The 19,426-nt window shown below is 41.5% G+C and overlaps 1 protein-coding gene across 1 annotated transcript in view; it reads right to left on the bottom strand.

The window, feature by feature from the left end:
* Positions 1-1,098: 1,098 nt before the first annotated feature.
* Positions 1,099-19,426, bottom strand: part of LOC103372932 (potassium voltage-gated channel subfamily KQT member 4-like) — a 42,930-nt gene continuing 24,602 nt past the window's right edge. Inside the window, 6 exon segments of the mRNA XM_008302709.1 lie at positions 1,099-5,518; positions 5,772-5,898; positions 8,384-8,500; positions 9,564-9,695; positions 13,551-13,659; positions 17,426-17,667. Of these exon segments, the coding sequence (XP_008300931.1) occupies positions 4,451-5,518; positions 5,772-5,898; positions 8,384-8,500; positions 9,564-9,695; positions 13,551-13,659; positions 17,426-17,667 (1,795 nt within the window). The 3' untranslated portion in view covers positions 1,099-4,450.

The raw sequence follows: 19,426 nt of genomic DNA, 5'->3' as shown, positions 1-19,426 counted from the left end.
CAAATTGTCGTTAATATGGTACGCTGAATGTGGATTGATAACGATTAAACCCTGAAATTCTAAGCTTAGCATAAAATGTGGCAGAATCTGACACACACACAAAAAAATTAGACACCTTACTAAGCGAAAAATACTCAAATTTTATTTTTATTTTTTTAAAACTCTCGTCTCACTGTTCTCATTTGATTATCATATGTAACGTAGAAGCACATGAGAGCTCATATGCAGAATAATTTGTGTTTTATGTAGCCTTCAGTTGATTAAAAACCTGGAACAGTTGCTAAAATAGTATTTATGTATTTGGAAATAAAGCTCATGTGATGCTTACAGTGTAAATTACATAAGTACAGTGAAGACTCTTGAGGCAAAACAGGGAGCTCAACACTACATTATAGGTACCTGATAAGTGGTGTAACAGAAACCCTGCTGTTTGGAGATTCCTTAACTTCTCTCTTATACTAGCTTGTCTTCTCTGTGCTAAATGTGAACATTTCTGTCCTCAAAGGAGTCTCACTTGGCTTTTAGATGCAGGTTTACTGGCTGAGTTTTGTCCTGGCAAGAAGGTTCTGAAGCTTTTGGGTTGTTGCATGGACTTGTGGTGACCAAAAACTAAAAAGAAGGAGAGGCGAAGTCTTCAAGAAATTCAGAGAAGTCCAGCTGTCTGCTGACACTACAATCTACATAAACATCCCATCATTTGTTTTGCATTTTCTTTCTTTTGCTGCCGGTTCTGGGTCATTATTGCATTTTATTTTATGTTTTAAGCAATGTGCACTTGTCTCCAAAACCATTCAAAGCAGTTTTCCTCCATACAGTGTTTAGGAGTCTGTACACAAGCTTCAGCTAAACCTAAATCATGTACACTTTAATAAAAACATGCACAGATTCTTTACTTAAAAATATAAACAGATGCATTTTTATACTGTCCATACACTTCTTAATAATGTGAAATCTTTAAATAGCAACAAAATCAGTGTAAACATTTTCTGTCAGAAGTACCTGGTTTCATGTGGTTCAGAAAAACATTTCACCAGAAAAGTCATAGTTACTGAAAGTAAACTGATCAGCTTGACAAAAAAAGACAAAAGAAACGAATCGTTTTTAGTTAATCCGTACTTTATTAATGAATAATAAAATTATTTTTACATTTCTCATCCAGAGAACATAATGTGCACTTTAATAAATTAATTTCAAAGTAATAATAATGTTAACATTATCAAGCTTTAAGGCCAGTTGTGTAATAAATTACTGTTCAAGCAGTAGAGAAATGGTATTATTAGCCATCAAAGCCATTATAAAGTCTGTGGCTAAAGCTACATGACCTAAATGAACCGGATGCCTAACCCAAAATGAGCAGTTTTACTTCAGCTATACAGTATGCTATAAGCTGGAGGCAGATGAGGCCTTTATAGCTCTGTGAAGGAACAAAAATAAAAGGCTTTTCATATGTAAGAAAGGCACCCTTAAGCAATTTACAGATTGCAAAAATGAGCATGTTCTATGGAGGGGAATAATCCATCCCATTCCCCAACTGGCTGGGAGTTTGTGGGCTTTTAAGTATATTCAGTATGTGTTCGATGTCTGGCTCCAAAGTAACGGATAGGTTTTGGTTGGCTTCTTTTCATATGTAGCAAAACTCAAGAACTACAACAAATCTATTCCAATATTAAGCATCAAACTACCATGTCACATTTTCAGGCTCCTCAAATCTCACCAGAAACCACTGTGCTTTCATGACGATAATATACTTCATCATAGCAGAACGAGTCCTGCGTGGGCTATAGAATATCTCAAAAATAAAATCAATCTACAAGTGTTAACAGCTGTCATTTGTTAGAAGATAATATTTGTTATAATCAACTACAGAATGTTAATTTGCTAAGCACTTATTCACCGGGGAGTATAACCGAAAACAATAATGATGAATAAGGGACGTCATTAGCACGTTAAAATACATTTTTGTTAAGACTGCTGCGACTGCGTACAAAACAGACGGCTGACAAAAACAAAGATGGCTGACGTGGTTTTGTGCATAATTCTCCTTTAAGAGCAGTCACCATCTACAAGCAGGAGAAAACAATTAAGACACTTGCAGCACTTTTTTTCCCCCCCAAAAGCCTGCCAGTGAAAACATCTGAATTAGGGCTGAACAATTCATCAAAATTGCAAAAATGCATTTAGCAGATTGGAAAGACTGCAGTTTGGGATCACACAGGGAGTCTGGTTTAAACTGTCAGTGGTTTCACAAATTCAAGCCGTCGTCCATGTGTGAGAGTCACGCTGTTGATGGTATCTCATGCTCTGATGCTCTTTTCAATCTGTCACACAGTGAAAACCACACAGAAGGTTCACTTTAAAGATATATATCTACTGTAAATCAAATTGCAATATCTGTCAGGAAAAAAAAAAACATTCAGCCCTGTTCTGGAAATGGACAAAACTATATTTGATTAGGATTGAGATGAATGAAAAGGAAGTGCATGCACATTCAAAATCCTGCTAAATTATAAGTGATCTTTCGGAGGGCGGCAGCAAAGCTAAAAAGGGGCCACATTTATTCTCAACATCACTCGAGATTCTCCTTTCAAAATTCCCTTTGTGTTGATATTATTCTCTTCTATTTTAATAAGTGAGTATATAAAATGCTGACCTTTTCAGCACATGTGGATAAAGCAACGACATGCATACCGGATCAACGACAGTGTGTGCATACTACAGTACATAATTGTCACGGGCTCCTCGGGTGAACGTGTGCACAGCGTATTTAACTTTTGACCCAGAAGAGGGAATAATGTCAGTGCAGCAGCCTATAATAATTGTTGATGCACGCGGTGCAACCAGCACCCAGTAAAAAGTAAGGGTTTGTCAAACAAAAAAAAAAAGGAAAAAGAAAAACATTAAATGGCCTTTAAATGTATGATTGTTAGAAAATTTTACATTAAGTGGATTATCCATGTAACTACTATCAAATTAGTTCAAATTAGAATATAGTGTTTTTCGTATAGGCAGATTTTGTTCGTACCTCTTCATTAAAGGTTTGGATGATTCCAACATGCAGAAGGACATCCGGCAGATGTGCGACTGCTCTCGGCTGCTTCGACATGCAGCTTCTCATGCTTGGCAGAGGAAGCCCACTTTATACGTCTGCTGCAATTCAGCATTCGGACAACTAACTGGCCAGGCTACCGTCCAGAACCGAGCAGGAGGTGGTCCAGCGCTTGTCTTAAGGGACTGCTGATGGGCCATTTTTTCCATTAGATGTGCTGCATCCAAATTTACCGACATTTTGCTGACAGATGAAACTAAGCAACCATATCAGCATAAACTAAGATCTCTTGCAGTTGTGTGGAATGAACAGAATGACACGTCTGTGGTCTGAATACATGCCGAGGGTTCGGCCTTTAACTCGCGCCAGGCCTCGCCCCGTTATTATCCTACCATTCGTGTGTGTTTTTTGGGAACCGTCCATGCAGTGATATGTATGAAAGCGTAAGTAAAAAGATGACATTTTACGTTGCCAAAGAAAGACACTGAGTAAGCGGAGTGAGTGACTCTCCTCCTCTTCCAAGAAAGTCTCTGAATACAAGCACTTGTATGAAAAATAAGTCTTTAGTCAGTCTCAGCTCTTCGTCAGGTTGGCGTTTCTTGGTGGTGGTTGCGGTCGATGGTTGTGTGTTTCTGCGTGTCTGTGTGTGTGTGTGTATGGAAGTGTTGTGCATGTAGCTGCGCTCACTGGCTTCACCTCATGTTGGGAAAGATCTGATGAGGTTAATCAACACTTTAAACTTGGGGAGTTGCAACTAGTTTCAGCTGAGAGAGAATTACACTCAGTTTTCTTCTGCTTCCTTTAATTTCTGCTATGAAAAGTTAGACTTTTTGTGGCCAATGAGCCCAAATTCGGTTCTTTGGTTTGAGCCCAGAAAGCTAACTTTACACAGTCGTTTTTGTGATGAATCAATATTATTTAATTTGCACTGGCAGGAGTCAGACTGCAGGCTCAGAAACGGATTCATTCTTTCTTCTGCATTTCAAATAAAGCTCTCTTTTTTTTTTTGCACTTTATACTGTTGAATATGAAAAGTGTGACCCTTTCTGTATAAAGTCAATAAAATTACCTTTTCGCCTACAAAGCTGTTTTTCTTATCTGTGTATTGTTTGGATATTTTGTCTGACATGATTATGGCCACTTGCACGAATACATTCTTCTGTTCTACAGGCTGTAGTCATGTTTGTAGCCTATAGAAAGTGTTCAGGATAATAAACTGGACGTAATCATGTCAGACGAAATATCAAAACATTGTTCGTCCATATACAAATATCTAATTGTAAAATCTGCAACATAATCTGTGTGGTGTCGTGTAAAAAATACTTTAAAAAGTGGCTTCACCCACAATGGTGTGTACGTACAGTATGTGTGTGTGTGTGTGTGTGTGTGTGTGTGTGTGTGTGGTTATGCCAGCTGTATGTGTGAGGACTGACTGAGGAACTCTGAGTTTCCCTTCGGGTGAAGCACAGCCTCCTCCACAGTCTGTAAAAGGTCCGAGGGGCTGCTGCTGGGTCCCTGGGACAGAAAATTGAAATGTTCTGCTGTCGGCTCACGAATGAAGAGTTCTGTTCCATCCCAGTTGCTGAGGTGACTGTGGGCGTTGCCACGCTCGCTACTGTTGCTGCTGCTGCTGTTGTTGAGTGCAGAGGACAGACCGGGGGCACGGTTGGTCAAAGGCTGGCTGAGATTATGCGCAGAGAGGGATTTCCCCAGACTGCCTTCCCAGTCTGAGGGCCTCCCTTCTGGGCTGGATGAGAGAAGCAGCAGGGGGTTCACCTCCAGGCTCATGTGCCTCCTCCAGACCCCCTCGGGTTTCAAGCCAGGCTTCTCCCGCAGCTGCACCCTTCCCTGGACAGAGCCCGCCTCACTGTCCTCCTTTTGGTCCACGCTGCATCCCACAACAACAGCGGGGCCCAGGCTGCCCTCACCTGCCACCACCTCACCTGTCAGATCATCATCCGGGACAGGTTCAGGAGGGCATCGGAGGTGAGACGGGTGCACCATGGGGGGCAGCTGGAGGGTGAAACTCCCCGCTGAGGGAGGCGGAGGCGGCAGGTCAGGGAAGTGTGCTTTTTTGGAGTTCGGGGTGACCAGGGTTGGGTAGGGGCTGTCGGGGGGCAGCAGGGGCGACGGGGAGAGCGAGGCTGTGGATGGCGGGTAGGATGGAGGCGCCGAGTCCGGAGGACCGTCGTCGTCAGCGGGCGCCAGGATGAGCCGCAAGCCTCTCGGGTTGGCACTGAGGGAGCGGTGCATGCCGGTATTGTTGTCTCCTCCGCCTCCGACCGAATTGCCACCCTGCGGGGAGGGGAGGTCCCTGCCGATGATGGAGGTGGGGTAGCTGGAGTTGTGGTGCTGATGGTTGTCCAGCTCAAACAGGGGCAGGGAGGAGAGGGTGAGCGCAGAAGAGCCTTTCTGCAGGACTTGGCGGTAAACGTCCAGCAAGGAGTCCAACTTCGACTCGATGGACGTTACCTGGATGCAAGAGAAAAGAGTGAGAACACGGAAAGAGGAAACGCTTCCTGCAATAGTGAGAGTTTTCTTAATGCGGAGCTGTCTCAGTACTTGGCAAAGTAAATCCTGAGTCACTGGTTTTGGTTAACAGCCCAAATCAACCCCTTCCAGATATATCATCAACATTATTAGGTAATAAAATTTTGTAATCGCATTTCGAAACAGTTGTGCTGACTTAGTCTTTCCCGTCTCTGATATTTTCCCCCCAACACACCTGTCTCTCCACTTTACATACACGTCCCAGCATGCTCATGCCCTCCAGAGAGTCTCCATCTGGGTGCAGCTTGTCCCTCATTTTCTTGTCCACAGGAATCTGGCCTTTTCCCAGAATCTGATCCACCCTGATATACACACACACATACCGATGTTATTACATTGGAAAAATAATGACGTTGTAATATAAGTCGGCGTCCGAGCGTCATGTCAGGTTATCCCATGTCAGAAAACAAAACCTAAAGCAACAGCGGGGTGTTAAGATTCGAGTTAGTACAACACACACACGGCTCGAGTGCATCAAAAACACAGAATCTCCAAAAAGTTTTTCGGTAGTGATGGATGATTACATTTACAGTTTATAGAGTGCATGGGTTTTTCTTACAGTTCAATATAACCTTTCTAAACATTTCACACATGAAAACCAACATGCACCAGGAGAAACCACATTGTCTGCAAGTCAAAATTAAGGGCAGGAAAAGCCACTTATGAGCACTACATGTCAGAATTAAGCTCACAAATACAACATACACAAACATCCTTATGCTTTAAAAACACCAACACTGAGGCTATTAAGAATGTGCGTCATCGCTTATTCATTTCACAAACTTCATTTTCCACTTCAACAAACCAAAAAGGAGATTTAAAAAAATTGCAGTGACGCCTAAAGACGTGCTGCATGCTCTGCTGCGTTCAAATTACCAGATTAACTAACCAGTCAAATGAGGCTCTTTGCTCTTTGACACAAAAATAATGTCGCATTAGCTGCGTTTAATTGCACATCCTGCACATAATCTGGCGCAACACTACGTAAATAAATCAGAAAAACACCTCACACAGGTTAGCGACATTCACACACAATAACGTGTCCTCCCTTGGATGAAAGGAAGGATGAAGCATGGAACTATGGATGAGACCTAATGTGGCGTCGAGCAGATGCATTCGGGTTTCTGTGCGTTCTCTACTCACGTGAATCAACACGACTGTGTGACGGGGTTAATTAAAACCTTACCATGTGGGTGGAGTTTATCGCTTTAGAATAATCACATTTTTGGGATACAAATAAGGAATTTATTATGCAAAATCAATTTTCTGTGGTTGTGCAAACCCTCCAGTAGTCACTGCATGTTCTAGCGTAAACTCCAACCATCTGGTTCTGCCAAGAAAGTTAATTAAAATGCAGATAATTTGCATCTGTTTGCAGTCAGACACTTCCGGGGGACTGCAGGGGGGGAAACTAACGTTCACCAAAGCAGTAACTAATGGGATTATATTCTACTCTAAATCAAGTGAAATAAAAGCAACCCTGAGTCAGAGGGCTTCTTCTTGCTGTTGCTGTAATAATAGTGCAGGGCAGGAGAGGACATGTTCCTGGATCGGCTACTTAGGCTGGGACCAGAGCCCGCCGCACTGGTCGGTCTGGAGGAAGGAGAAAGACCCGGTCAGATACAACTCTCTCTCTCTGTCTCACTCACACACTCTGAAGTTTGCACAAATGAACACATCACTCACCGACAGCAAATAACAAAAGCGTATAGATGCACAGAGAGGAAGGATAAAATGGATTTCTGAAGGTCGATATTGACGGTAATCTGTTAGTGACTGCCAGTGATTTGCAAATTGAGTTATTTAGTTAAATCACACAAAATTGAAGAATCAGTTTTGGACTTTTCTGCCGTTTCTGTCACCAACAGAGACTAAAGCTGTGAAAACGTCCCCCTGTGAAGACGACTGATGTAACAGAAATCTAGTCGGACTCCTAATGAGACACAGTAGACGAGCCGGATTCATGCGCTCTGTGTGGATCTACAGCTTTTGCTTCATACCAACACTCAGACAACAAACACTATGTTATTCTTACTGCTTATCATTCAGCATTAAAGATGACAGCCAATACCAAGAGCTGGAAGCAACTTTACATAAAAAAATCCCCAATCACTAAGTGCATTTTAGTGCCCCCTGGTGATATAATAAATGCAGATTTGCTTGTAATTTAGGTGAAAAAGACGATTTTGATAAAGAGCCTAACGCTACATGTGATTCAGGCATGAAAGTAAGAGTAAGTTAAACAAAAAAATATAAAATAAAAATCATATTGCATTGTAAAAGTTGGCAAGAGCTTGAAAAAAGCACTTGTTTGGTGTAAATAGATTCCAGAGTTTTGATTCGCTCTTGTTACGTCTGCAGACACCTACAACTAGTCGAGGTCTTTAAGTCGCTCAAATCAGGATTATCACACATTTTCTAGTGTGACATGAAGGAAAGTCTAATTTGTGCATTTAAAAGCCTTTTATTGTATTACTGTACATGCAGTAAATGTCAAGATGAACCAGGTAAAAACCTCAAAAAGAGATTTCGAAGATGCATCACGAAGTAAATCCAAATTCAAACCCGATGTTTGAGCTCCTGAATGACCTCTGTTGAAGCCTGTTTTGATTAATAAATGATTCATCAAAGCTGAAGCTACAGCCACACCTGGGCCAACCACTAGTACCTCAGATTTGGAAGGAAATTCATTTTTAGATTTGGCAAAAATAAAAAAAATCTGTAAATGCATGCTGTTGGACGCAGGTTAGTGGGGAGCGGTCGGCGGGAGGACGGGGCAGCTCTAACCCCAATGCAGACTGCTTCTTCCGGGCCTGGCTGTAATATAAATGCAGGGAGGGAGAGGAAAAGGTCTTGGCCCGGCTGCTCAAAGGCCTCGGAGGGGGACCCACTACAGTGTCTAGTCTGGGAGAGAGAGGGGACACACACACACACCACATGTACAGACACACACTCCGCATGAGAAAGGTGGAAGTCGGTGACAGTTTTTATTCTAAAGGGTTTTCTGTGGAGTGATTTATAACCGCTGGAGCGAGCAGGAAGAGCAGCGACATCTGCAGCAACAAGAGCTGTCACATGTTTATACAGTCGGCACAGTGAAATGTAAAGAAATGATTTAAAAAAAACCCTTTAAAAATAGAAAAAGTCATAAATAATGAGAAGCACGGTTTACGTTGAGCAAACATACAGCTGTGTGTGTGTGTTCTGTTTATAAGCTACGTGGGTGTGCATACATCTGCCTCGGCCTCACCGGGAAACATCACAGGACTGTTTGTGCTTCAGTAAAACTGCCAGGATTACTTTTTACTGTTCTAGTCCAGCCTTCATTCGGCTCAGTTATTTTTATTTCAGTCATATATTGCACCCATGTCTTATTGCGTTCTACTTTTAGACGCTGCATTTCATTTTCCTTCAGGATTAATTAAGTTTTATCTTATCTTATCTTCACCTTTAACGCACTCGGTCTACTGTTGTTCATGCTTCACTATCTCTAGGTCACATCTTCAGCCTCCAGATTCTCCTCTGACTTCATCATTACTGTCTGAAAACACAGACGTCATCTCCTTGCAGAAAACCTGCTTGAACTACTTCCATTGATTCCAACACGTCTCATCCCGAGTCACAACTCTGCTGAGGAAGTTACCCAGATTAGGTTGAGCAAAAAGTGTCTGCAAAACTTCCATATTCTTCAAATTCGGATCAATAAACGATGAGAAACATTTGAGTTTTTATGGATAGAGACATGAGGCTCTATTGCAAACCCCCCAAAACAGAAATTACGCCTCTTGTATCGAGGCTGAGAACTTTTTGAACCACCCTCATGTCTGTTATATTTATTTGTGCTGCAGCTTAGCGATGACACCCACCTGCACACGTTTCAGTAAAATTAGTCATCATGAAGATCAGAGAGGTCAATACGCTTCAATATGGAGAAAACAGTGATTCTGAGGTGAGTTTGTTCCCTCACCTGGTCTGAAGGCTCTTGATGCGACACAGCATGTCCAGATGTCCTGCAGAGTACTGCTCGATGACGTCCTTCACGTCGTACGGACGCAGCGTCTCCTTAAACTTCTTCTTCGCTACGTGGAACTTCATGATCCTGCAAAGTGAGACAGAGCAGAGATGCTGAAGGTGTAATGACTCCAACTAACCATTAGATGGAAGCAGCAGCTTTGAGAAAACCCACACGAGGCTCCTCACTTCATCTCACTTGTTGATCTTTTTTCTTCTTTTTTTTTTGAGTGTAATAAAGATAACATGAACTCTCAGGAGTATCTAATGGGAAGCCAATGTTTCCTGCTCCTCTTGTCAAATCCACAACAGCCCAAAAACGCCTCTGAAACCCGAGTGCAGCCTTCTATCTGTCCTCTGTTTGGCGAACGGAGCCACTGCTGGGTGAATAATATTGATGCAGGTAAGGAGATCCGTGTTCTCGTCTCATTCGGACTCCCCGGCGCCTCCTGCTCCCTTCCAGTTGCCTGTTTTTCTCGCCGTCCGAATGGAAACAACGGTGACAGATGACCCTCTGTAATAACAGTCCTGACAGGGGAGGGGGGCGTCCAGCCCTCAACCTGACACCCTGGGAAAGCCCTGGGCTCCGGCTGCCCATGGAGGCGGCCTGCTGGGCGGGCGGGCCGGCCGGAGGGTGGGTGGGAGCGGGACGGAGGAGGAACTTTATCTGAGGAACTGCAAATCTGATATAAGTCCAGAAAAACTGAAGCAATGGCTGACTGGATACTGGTACTAATCAATCATTGAGATGGGAACACGACTTGAAAAAAAAGCTCAGTCTGAAAATATTCCACTTGAAATTGTTACCTAACCGCTCTTTATTAAAATAACAAATCCTGACTGAACCTTGTAACTGAACTGTGCTGAGAAAGAAAGTTTAAATCAGAGATTGATAAGAACACAGCTCAACTGAAACACCCCAAGAGTTAGCTCCAGTGCACGACATTACTAAAGATAATTAAGTACATTAAGAAAGTAGTGACAAGTGTGCAATCGTGCAGCTCATTTATAGACTTTTGTGGGCCATATGGGCAGAGACTGTTATCACGCTTTAACATTTTAATCTCTTTAGCACACATAATCACGGTGGGATCAATTAGAAGAAAAGCAAAGAACGAGTCGGAGTGACTGATAGAGGGAGAAACGTTTAACACAATTAGCAACAACATTAACCGCTAACAGCATTAATTGGGGGATGATTAAAAGATGCAACGCTGCAAATCTCGCACTTGGCTCCCATCTCGGATTAAAATTTCAGAGCTTTCATTTGCGAGGAAAAAGACGAGAGCGGAATCAGGTTTTTTTACACGAATGACTCATTTTCTTTTAATTATTGAACAGACACGGCGCTGCACTGTTCACGCAGCCTCACTGGGTATAAAATATTGATTTTATAAACAGGGATGAGGAGAATCCCAGAAATCAGGTCTGATAATGTGCCTTATGGTCAAACTTAAAGCTTTTCTTTGGGTGTTTTTGCCTTTATGAGACAGCAACAGTGAAGAAAGATGGAAAATGTGGAGAAATAGAAGAAGGGAAACATCCAGATCAGCTAGGATTTGAACCAGGAAATGCTAAAGTCACGTATAACTAAGATTGGATTCGCAGCTGAGTCAATTTTCCCACCAATGTTCAATTTCTTATGCAAAATCCTCCTTTTCTGAGGGTTGAAAATAGACAATTTCACAATGAAAAAAAAATATGGCGAGGGTGAGAAGAAGCGGTGGAGTGAGAGAATCATTCGGCGCCAGTTGGATAAACACTTGCTCACAGGGTGCCGGTGCCGGTGCAGGAGAGCAGAGTCTGTACCTCCACCACCACCACCTCCACCACCACCACCACCACACGCATTCAAAACACAACACTCCGTCCAGGACTGCATGAAAACTCCCCCCCAGGCAAAGCCTTCAAACCCAGCAGTGGCTCATATAGATAAAGAGAGAAAGATGTTGCGGAAAAGGGAAGAAAAACAGGGAACGGGTTTGAAAAAGCACCACCTGAGGGATCCCAGCATCATGTGGACCTCTCATGAATGAATGTATGTTGTTCTCATCTAGTGTTGCACGTATAGGGGAGTGAATCCATGCAGGGGGTTTGTTGTCTTTTTGGGTTGTGTTATGGATTCAGTTCGCTCTCCTGCGGCTGCACCAATCATCATTTTCTACATCTGATTTGTGGTAACGTGCTACTTGTGTGTGCCTTCCTCTATTAGGTGCTGCTACTTTCACACATTTAATCATTCAAGGCCAGCACACTGGACCGTCCCAATCAATACAAACAGAGACACACATCATAAACAGCCTCTGAAGTGAGATGCAGGGAACCTGACCCGACTTCAAAAGACTACAACGCGGAAAAGATTATACGATCGACAAAAAAAGAGATAAAATAAAAATAAAGGAGGCGGTTCAGGCGCATCGCTGATCGACAACTCTTGACTCCAGTGAGCTGTCACTGAGGTTTCAAAATCAATGAACGACGGTGAGAAGATAAGCCCTGAGAGAGGAGATGATTATGTGATCGATAAGATGCATTTTATCTGTTCCACTAAGCCTCAAATATGTAGAAACAGATAAAACCGGCACTCAGAGATCAACCTGAATCTCCTCTTTGATTTCAATAAACCCTCTCACTTTGCAGCGGGGTTTCCGTCGCTCACCAAAGAGGAAAAAGTGTTTTAATTTAAATATCTAAAGCTTTTAAATAGCTTGTTTGCCTTCATGCTGAGAATTAGAAAAGAATACAAACTAAATTCAAATGGCTGCACAATAAATCTGAATGACCTGCCTCTGCCCTGAATCTGCTTAAAGCAAAGTGTTCAAATGACCATTAGTGGTTTTATAAATGAGGCTTATGGTGGATTTCATGAAGTCACGGCTCCTGGATAAGAAATGTCTGTTTTGTGCCTGTTTCCTTCTGTTCTATCTGTTCTGTCTTTGTTGAAAAACAAAACAAAACCAAAAAAAGACAGAGAAAAAAAGATGGAAAATAATGGAAAATAATAGAAAATAGACATTATATAAAATTACAGTAATTCTCCTTTTTAAAAAACATTTTGCTGCCTTAATTTTTACACAAGATCGTATTTAAAAAAATCTTGTTATTGTCCAATGAAGAACGTTTATGTGCATAAAACTATGGAATTATTGTTATTTATTTAATTTCATTACAGTATTGAACTTGAATTAAAAATAAAAAAATAATTAATTAAAAAATTAAAACAACATGTTTGTGAAATGACAATAAATTTGCCTCTTCTTTAAAAAAAAATTTAAAATTAAAATACTATGTAAGAAAGTAGAAATCTTATAGTTATTCAAATCTAAAGGTTTTTAGTGATATAGAATAGAATAAAATAGAAAAATACTTTATTAATCCCAGTCTGGGAAATTACTGATATTTTACATCTGACACGTCCATTTAGGGAATATTTTTGTAGTTTTACTGATATGTCTGTGTATTTAAAAAAAAAAAAAAAAAAGGAAACAAAAAAGGAAAAATTCCATAAATTTACAGATTTTTGTTGATTTATTTTTTTACAATGCAAATATATCAAAGCTGACCAACCCCCAGCAGCAGCTTCATGTAAACCACAAAGACACGAGGATGTAAGATGTAATAATTATTATTCTTGTCAAGCTCATTTTTCCTGAAAATTTGAAAACAAATGAAGACGAGAGCTGCTCCACCGGGCTGGTGTTGGCAGACGACTGGTCCTAACTTAACTGAAGATGATAACATACTAGCTGTTGGGTTGAAGCTGTGTTGTGGAAGAAAAAAACTGCATATTTGACCCCCATCTGTGACAAAAACAGTAAAACTTTCCTCATTTTCTCACTTGATATTGAAAAAATATGCTTAATTCTTCACTTGTGAGTTATTGGTCCTCAAAGGTTTCAGAGACTTTGGTGATGTAGAGATGCTCTGGACAGCAGCAGCTCACCTGACAGCTCTGATGACAGCTTTGAGGGCAGCTGACAGGTCCTCCACTGTAACGTCGCAATGGCAGCCTCTCTCGTCGAAGGAGTCCTCCGTGGCCATGCCTGCGTCCACTGAGAGAGACAGAGCGTTGTGTCATCAGCGAATGCGGCCCCGTGGAGAATCGTTTCCAGCCTTCAAACCTATAAAACACTCTCTGCATAGCGGCTCCTGACAGGAGTCTCCAAGAATGTTTCAAACTGATACTATTTTGGCTTTTAGGAGGTGAAAATTTATGTTCTGCTTGGACGGGATGCGCAGCAACGGGCAGCGTTTCGCCAGCTCAGCTATGTAAGGTGAGAGAAGAGGGTATATATATATCCTTAATACCGCCTATAATTACGAGAGTGGGTGATGTGGACAGAAATAAAGAGAAAGAGCAAGAGGGAAGCACCGTGCAAAATGATTTAGTGCATATTAAAGGTTATAAAATCAGTTCAAACAAATGACACGAGGGAATAAGAGGAGAAGCAGAGGGGCAATTTAAAAAGTCAGCAGTTTCGTCTGTTTTTGTCGGGCGGAAGTTACAGGGAACCGTGTGCAGAAATATATAATCTATACCTCCTTTAAAGTGCAAAAAATTGTTAAATTGAGATTTCAAATGAGGGTTCATGTAAGGCTGTTAGGAGATCTCCAATGTATTCACACCCTTCCATTAGAGAAAAGGAAAAATTCACACTCAAATAACTAGAAACTAAAAAAAGTAATAATAAATAAAAATGTGCTAAATTATAATTTAGTGAAATAAGACATTACTTTTGAATTGTGGTTGAAAAGAATAATTAAAAAAAAAAAAAGAAAAAAAAGTCCCAGGACAAATGAGAGCTCTTTGCTGATGAGCAGTGGGTCAGAACACCTGTCAACAGGTGCACAAGTCTGACTGAGAGTTACAGAGAATACCTGATGCAGTGATTGGCTCAAAGGGTTGTTCAACTAAATGTTAGTTTACAGGTCCCATCAAGCTTGTTTTCTTGTTTTTTAAAAATATTTCTGTTGAACCACAATTCAAAAGCAACGTCATGATGTTCATAAAATTCTTATTTATTGCTACTTTTGTCAATTTCAACTTATTTCAGTGACTGAAGCTGTTTTTTTCCTTCTTTAATGGGAGGATATGAATACATCTGAGGTCATATTGAATGGAAATAAACACTGTATTGAAATTTGCGACAACATAATTTAAAAAGAACCACACTGAGACACCTTTAACCCTATAAAACATGTACACTTAGATTATTAATGACTATTTTCAAACCATTCAACCCTACTTCAAGCTAAACACATATTTTAAGCTCAAGACAACCAGTATATGAAAAACTTATTGCGTTCTGCTTACAGCTACATTACTGATGAAACAGGTCTGTATGTTTGACTTTAAGGTCACTTCAGCGTTAGATCAAGCAAGTTTGACCGTCACTGTAAGTTGTTGTGGCGTCGTTTTGGCTAAAATCAGCTCATCTAAAAGAAGAAACTTTGGACAACCTTTGATGGAAATGTGAAATAATCACAGCCTGCAAAGAATTCTGAAAAATGCAAAAGGCTGTGAAAACCTACTTTCTCAGTGTCTCGGTAAGAGTGATGAAGTTCACCCTGAACAAAACTTATTCTGACAAAGTTAGAAGCTTTTTCTTCCAATTGAGACTTTCTGTCTGTCACCTCGGGGGCTTTGAACTGTGCAGAGATCATTTGGAAAGAAAGTCATGTCACCTCGCACATCAATCAGGATTTACCAGATAAGTCTTGAAACCATTTTTATTTCTCCAAACATACCTTTGGTGATTGTGGCCAATCACACTTTGGAGAAAGAAAGAAGAGCAGCATGTGATGAGAAGAACACCTCACCAGCTCCACTGCACTCATTCTAATCAGTAAACTCTGGATGCTAATGTCCTGCAGTCAATCAAGAAACTGAGAAGAAGCTACAGTTGGAAATTGATCCAAAGCATGCCTCAGAATCGACCACGACAACGGAGAGGGAGCGCACTGTTAGGGTTTGAATATTTTAAAAATCAGAAAGTGCCTATAAATAGTATTCAACCTCCTGGAAGTTTCCCACTTTTATTGCTTTTCAAGACTGAATCGTGGTCACTATAGTTTGGCTTTTTTGACAAGAATTTACAAAAAAAAAACATCTTTCATGTCAAACTAAAGGCAGATTTCTATGTAAAGGAATGTCAGTTAACTAAAGATGTTAAATACGTTATTGGAGAAGTATTTAGTAGATGTACTTTACCACAAACACACATCGAGCCTGTGTGTCTCAATCAGAGTGGCACCTATGGACAAATTTTTCACTACTTTTCTTTGCACAATTGCTGAAGTTCTATCAGGTTGCATGAGGTTCATGATGGAGCAGCCCTTTTCAAATTTCAAATTTCAAAGTTCTGTGCTCTGACTCGGCCACTCCAGAACCTTCACCTTGTTGTCCTTGAACCGTTTCTGTGGAGCTTCATTGTCTTGCTAGAAAACAAATCTTCTCCTGAGTCACGGTTCTCTTGTCGACTGCATCAAGCTGTCCTGTAGGATATCGCCTATACTTCACTGCATTCATTTTACCCTCTACCCTTACAAGTCGTGCTGCTATGAAGCATCATGATGCTGCCACTGCCGTGCTTCACAGTAGGGATGCTGTGTTTGTCTGTGTTAGTCTCATGAAGCTCAGTTTTCATCTCCTCAGACCAAAGAACCTCCTTCCACTTCAGAGTCTCCAACATGCCTTTTAACTAACTCTAGTTGAGATTTAATAGGAGCTTTTTCAATGACATCTCTCTCTTTGCAACTCTCCCATAAAGCTATATCAGGTGAAGATAAGTCTCTCCCATCTGAGCTGTTGAAGCTTGTAACCCCTTCAGAGGATTCATAGGTGTCTTGGTGGCCTCCCTCACTCATCTCCTTCTTGCACAGTTACTCAGTTTTTGATTGCGGCCTGCTCTAAGCAGATTTATGCATGGCACCACATTCCCTCTATTTCTTTCTGTAGATTTAACTGGACTCCAGGTGATATTCAGCGACTTGGACGTTTTCTCGTATCCGTCCCCAGACTCGTGCCTTTCAGTAACCTTTTCACAGAGTTACGTGGAGTGCTCTTTTGTCTTAATGGTGTAGTAAGACCCAGGAGTATAGATTCCCCAGTGACTGGACCTTTCAGATACCAGTGTCTTTATCCTACAATCATTTCACATTTACAGCACCGTGTGACCTCCAGCACTAATTGGCTGCACCTGTAGGTCAGTCTAAAGGGAGTGAATCGGTCTTACTTTGACATGAAAAAGTCTTTATAGTAAACTCTTGACAAAATAATCAAAATTAAACTTAATGCAATAGAAAGCAATACAAGGGGAAAGCTTTAAGGAGGGTGGATGCTTCTATTAGACACTGTATGAGTGCATTCACCTTTTCATTCAAGGTCTTTTGCTGCACAGATGAGATTTACTTCTTTTCACCTCGAAACCCAACAAAATTTTGCCAATGGGTGCCCAGACTTTTGCATGTAATTGTGTATTCTGTGTGAGCTTGTTCCAGCTTTTTACTGACTGTTTCTCTACAGCAAGTAAAAAATTTAAACCACAAATACATTTTCTTTCCCATTCGACACGTCATCGTCTCAAACGGAGCCATCATGTGCATCATCTTCCCAAAATTCAGCCTGACGCATTGACATATGGCATCTTTGGAAACTTTGGGATCTCCACTAGGATGTGAAATGAATTTGTGTGAATTTGAACCAAGTCTGGCTGCACAGCAAGTCTAAGAAACTACATGAACCTGCTGTACTGGCATCTTGTTCTGAGGAGGCGGTTTGTCAGCTGTGTTGCTGGTCGGTTCCAGCACGAGGCTCACCGTCTGGGACAGGAGTGCGAGGCTGGCTCTTCAGCCTCAGCGACGGCCTGAAGCGGGTCCGATCGTTGAAGCTCCAGCTCTTCTGCACCTTCGCAGGACTCCCGCCCATCAGCTCGCCGCTGCCCACCACCTCGTTGCCGGGGGAACAGCGCTGGCGGTCGTTGATGGACGTCTGCCTGCTCTTCATGCTCTGACCGCGGGGGCTCGCCATCCGGACCCGCTCCTTAAAACTCAACTTCTGACTGAGGGGAGGGGAGGGGAAGAAGATGATAGAAGGAAGGAAGGAAGAGGAGAAACATTCACAGATGGAAGGAGGGAGGTGAGAACGAGGGATGGAAGATGGGAGTGTGTGCGACAGAGGTTGGGGTTCATAGAGACACAAAGAGAGAGAAAACAAGGGATGTTGTCAACACTTATTTCCCCTCAGACGGTGACAAGAGTTGAGAGCGCAGACACAGGGCAGCGTTCTGTCTTTTCCTTCAGACCAAGCATCATCCATCCAGCTGACATGCCCAAAACACCAGAACAGAGCCAGACTGCCCGCCAAGCCACCAAAAACAAACCCTCGGCGTTGGATCCTGAGCTGCTGCGAACCCTCATCAGATCAGCTGATAATCTATTCATGTATTCCCCTTCTTCAAAAACAAGACTTAATGAGATTTGTAAAGGCGATATGTGCGGCACGGGAACATTAATACATCATCACCACATTCGTTTTGAGACTAACATTAAACAAATGACACCATTATTGAAAGGAGCCTTTAACAACCTCAACATGGTGGTTTTTTGTCTTACTTCACAGTGTTCTTTTTGGGAAATCAAAAGAAACGAAAGATCCAGAGTGAAGTATAAGAGGTGGTTTAAATTTTGGTTTTGGTCTAAACTAGTGACTGTACTTATGGATGCTTCAAACCTCCTGTACTCTCCTTTTTAGAACTGTAAACATACATTATGCACCTATTTACCTTCCCTAATCTTCAAGTTTGTCTTCCTCTATCACCTTTATTTTAAATAAATTGCACATGAAGCTTCAAGGGGTTGGTGGATGCACACTAAATGAATAAAACTCGCTGCAATAAACTATCATACAGCTAAACCAGCATGCAATGCAGCAGACCAATGAGAGAGAGATGCAGGATTCCACATTTTCCATGCCACAAACTTCCATTTTTTCCCCCCACAGACCACAACGTCTCACCTGAGTTTCAGAGCATCGGTTTAAACAGACGAAAACCTATTTTTTAACCATGACTTACCGACCTGCACGTGCAATGTTTACCTACTTTTTCTCACCTCATGTCACGACACACATTCACCAGTGTTCAAACCAGTCATTTACTGTTTCAACAACAAACCCTTAAATCTCGACAGAGCTCAACAGAATCTCGTGTCTATTACCTTTCTGTCCATCTCTGATCGCTGGAAATGACTGAGAAGAGAAGTGCACAGTGGTAATAATGCAGGGAGCATGCAGGGAAGTGAGGGACGTCTACAACATCTGTATGCTGAAAGGGGCAAATGTTTTCAGAGGGGGGGATTATTTAGGGGAAAGAGTCCAGCCCCGTGAATTCCTCATCTGATTTCAAGCCTTTTTCACTAAAACTGTCACGTTTTATTTGTACATGTGGTGGGACCTTAGTTCCTGAAAAGAAAAATTCTCAAAAAGAAATCTGCTTCTGATCTCAGGAGTGTAGAAATCAATGGCTGCTCACAAAGATTATGAATGAAATGAAAGATATTCACGTGGCTGGACTCTAAAAAACAGTTTCTAGGGAAGGACAAGGACATTTAGATCTGCTAAGAAGCACAAAGGGATTAAATAAATATATATATGTATTTAAAAAAATAAAGGGGAATTAGGACCTTGTATTTTTTACTTTTTACTCAGAGCTTTTAAAGCTGTCTGCCATGAGAAAATATTTTAGCATCTCCCAAAGTTTTCTTGAGGATTTTTTGAAATGATAAATTATGAAAGGATCAAGCCATGATGTCTGTCTAGTT

This window comes from Stegastes partitus, unplaced genomic scaffold (assembly GCF_000690725.1).
Source record: "Stegastes partitus isolate 25-593 unplaced genomic scaffold, Stegastes_partitus-1.0.2 Scaffold1860, whole genome shotgun sequence".
In the NCBI taxonomy this organism is placed as follows: Eukaryota; Metazoa; Chordata; class Actinopteri; family Pomacentridae; genus Stegastes; species Stegastes partitus.
The sequence above is the reverse complement of the archived record's forward strand: the minus strand, read 5'-3'. Positions and strand labels throughout refer to the sequence as shown.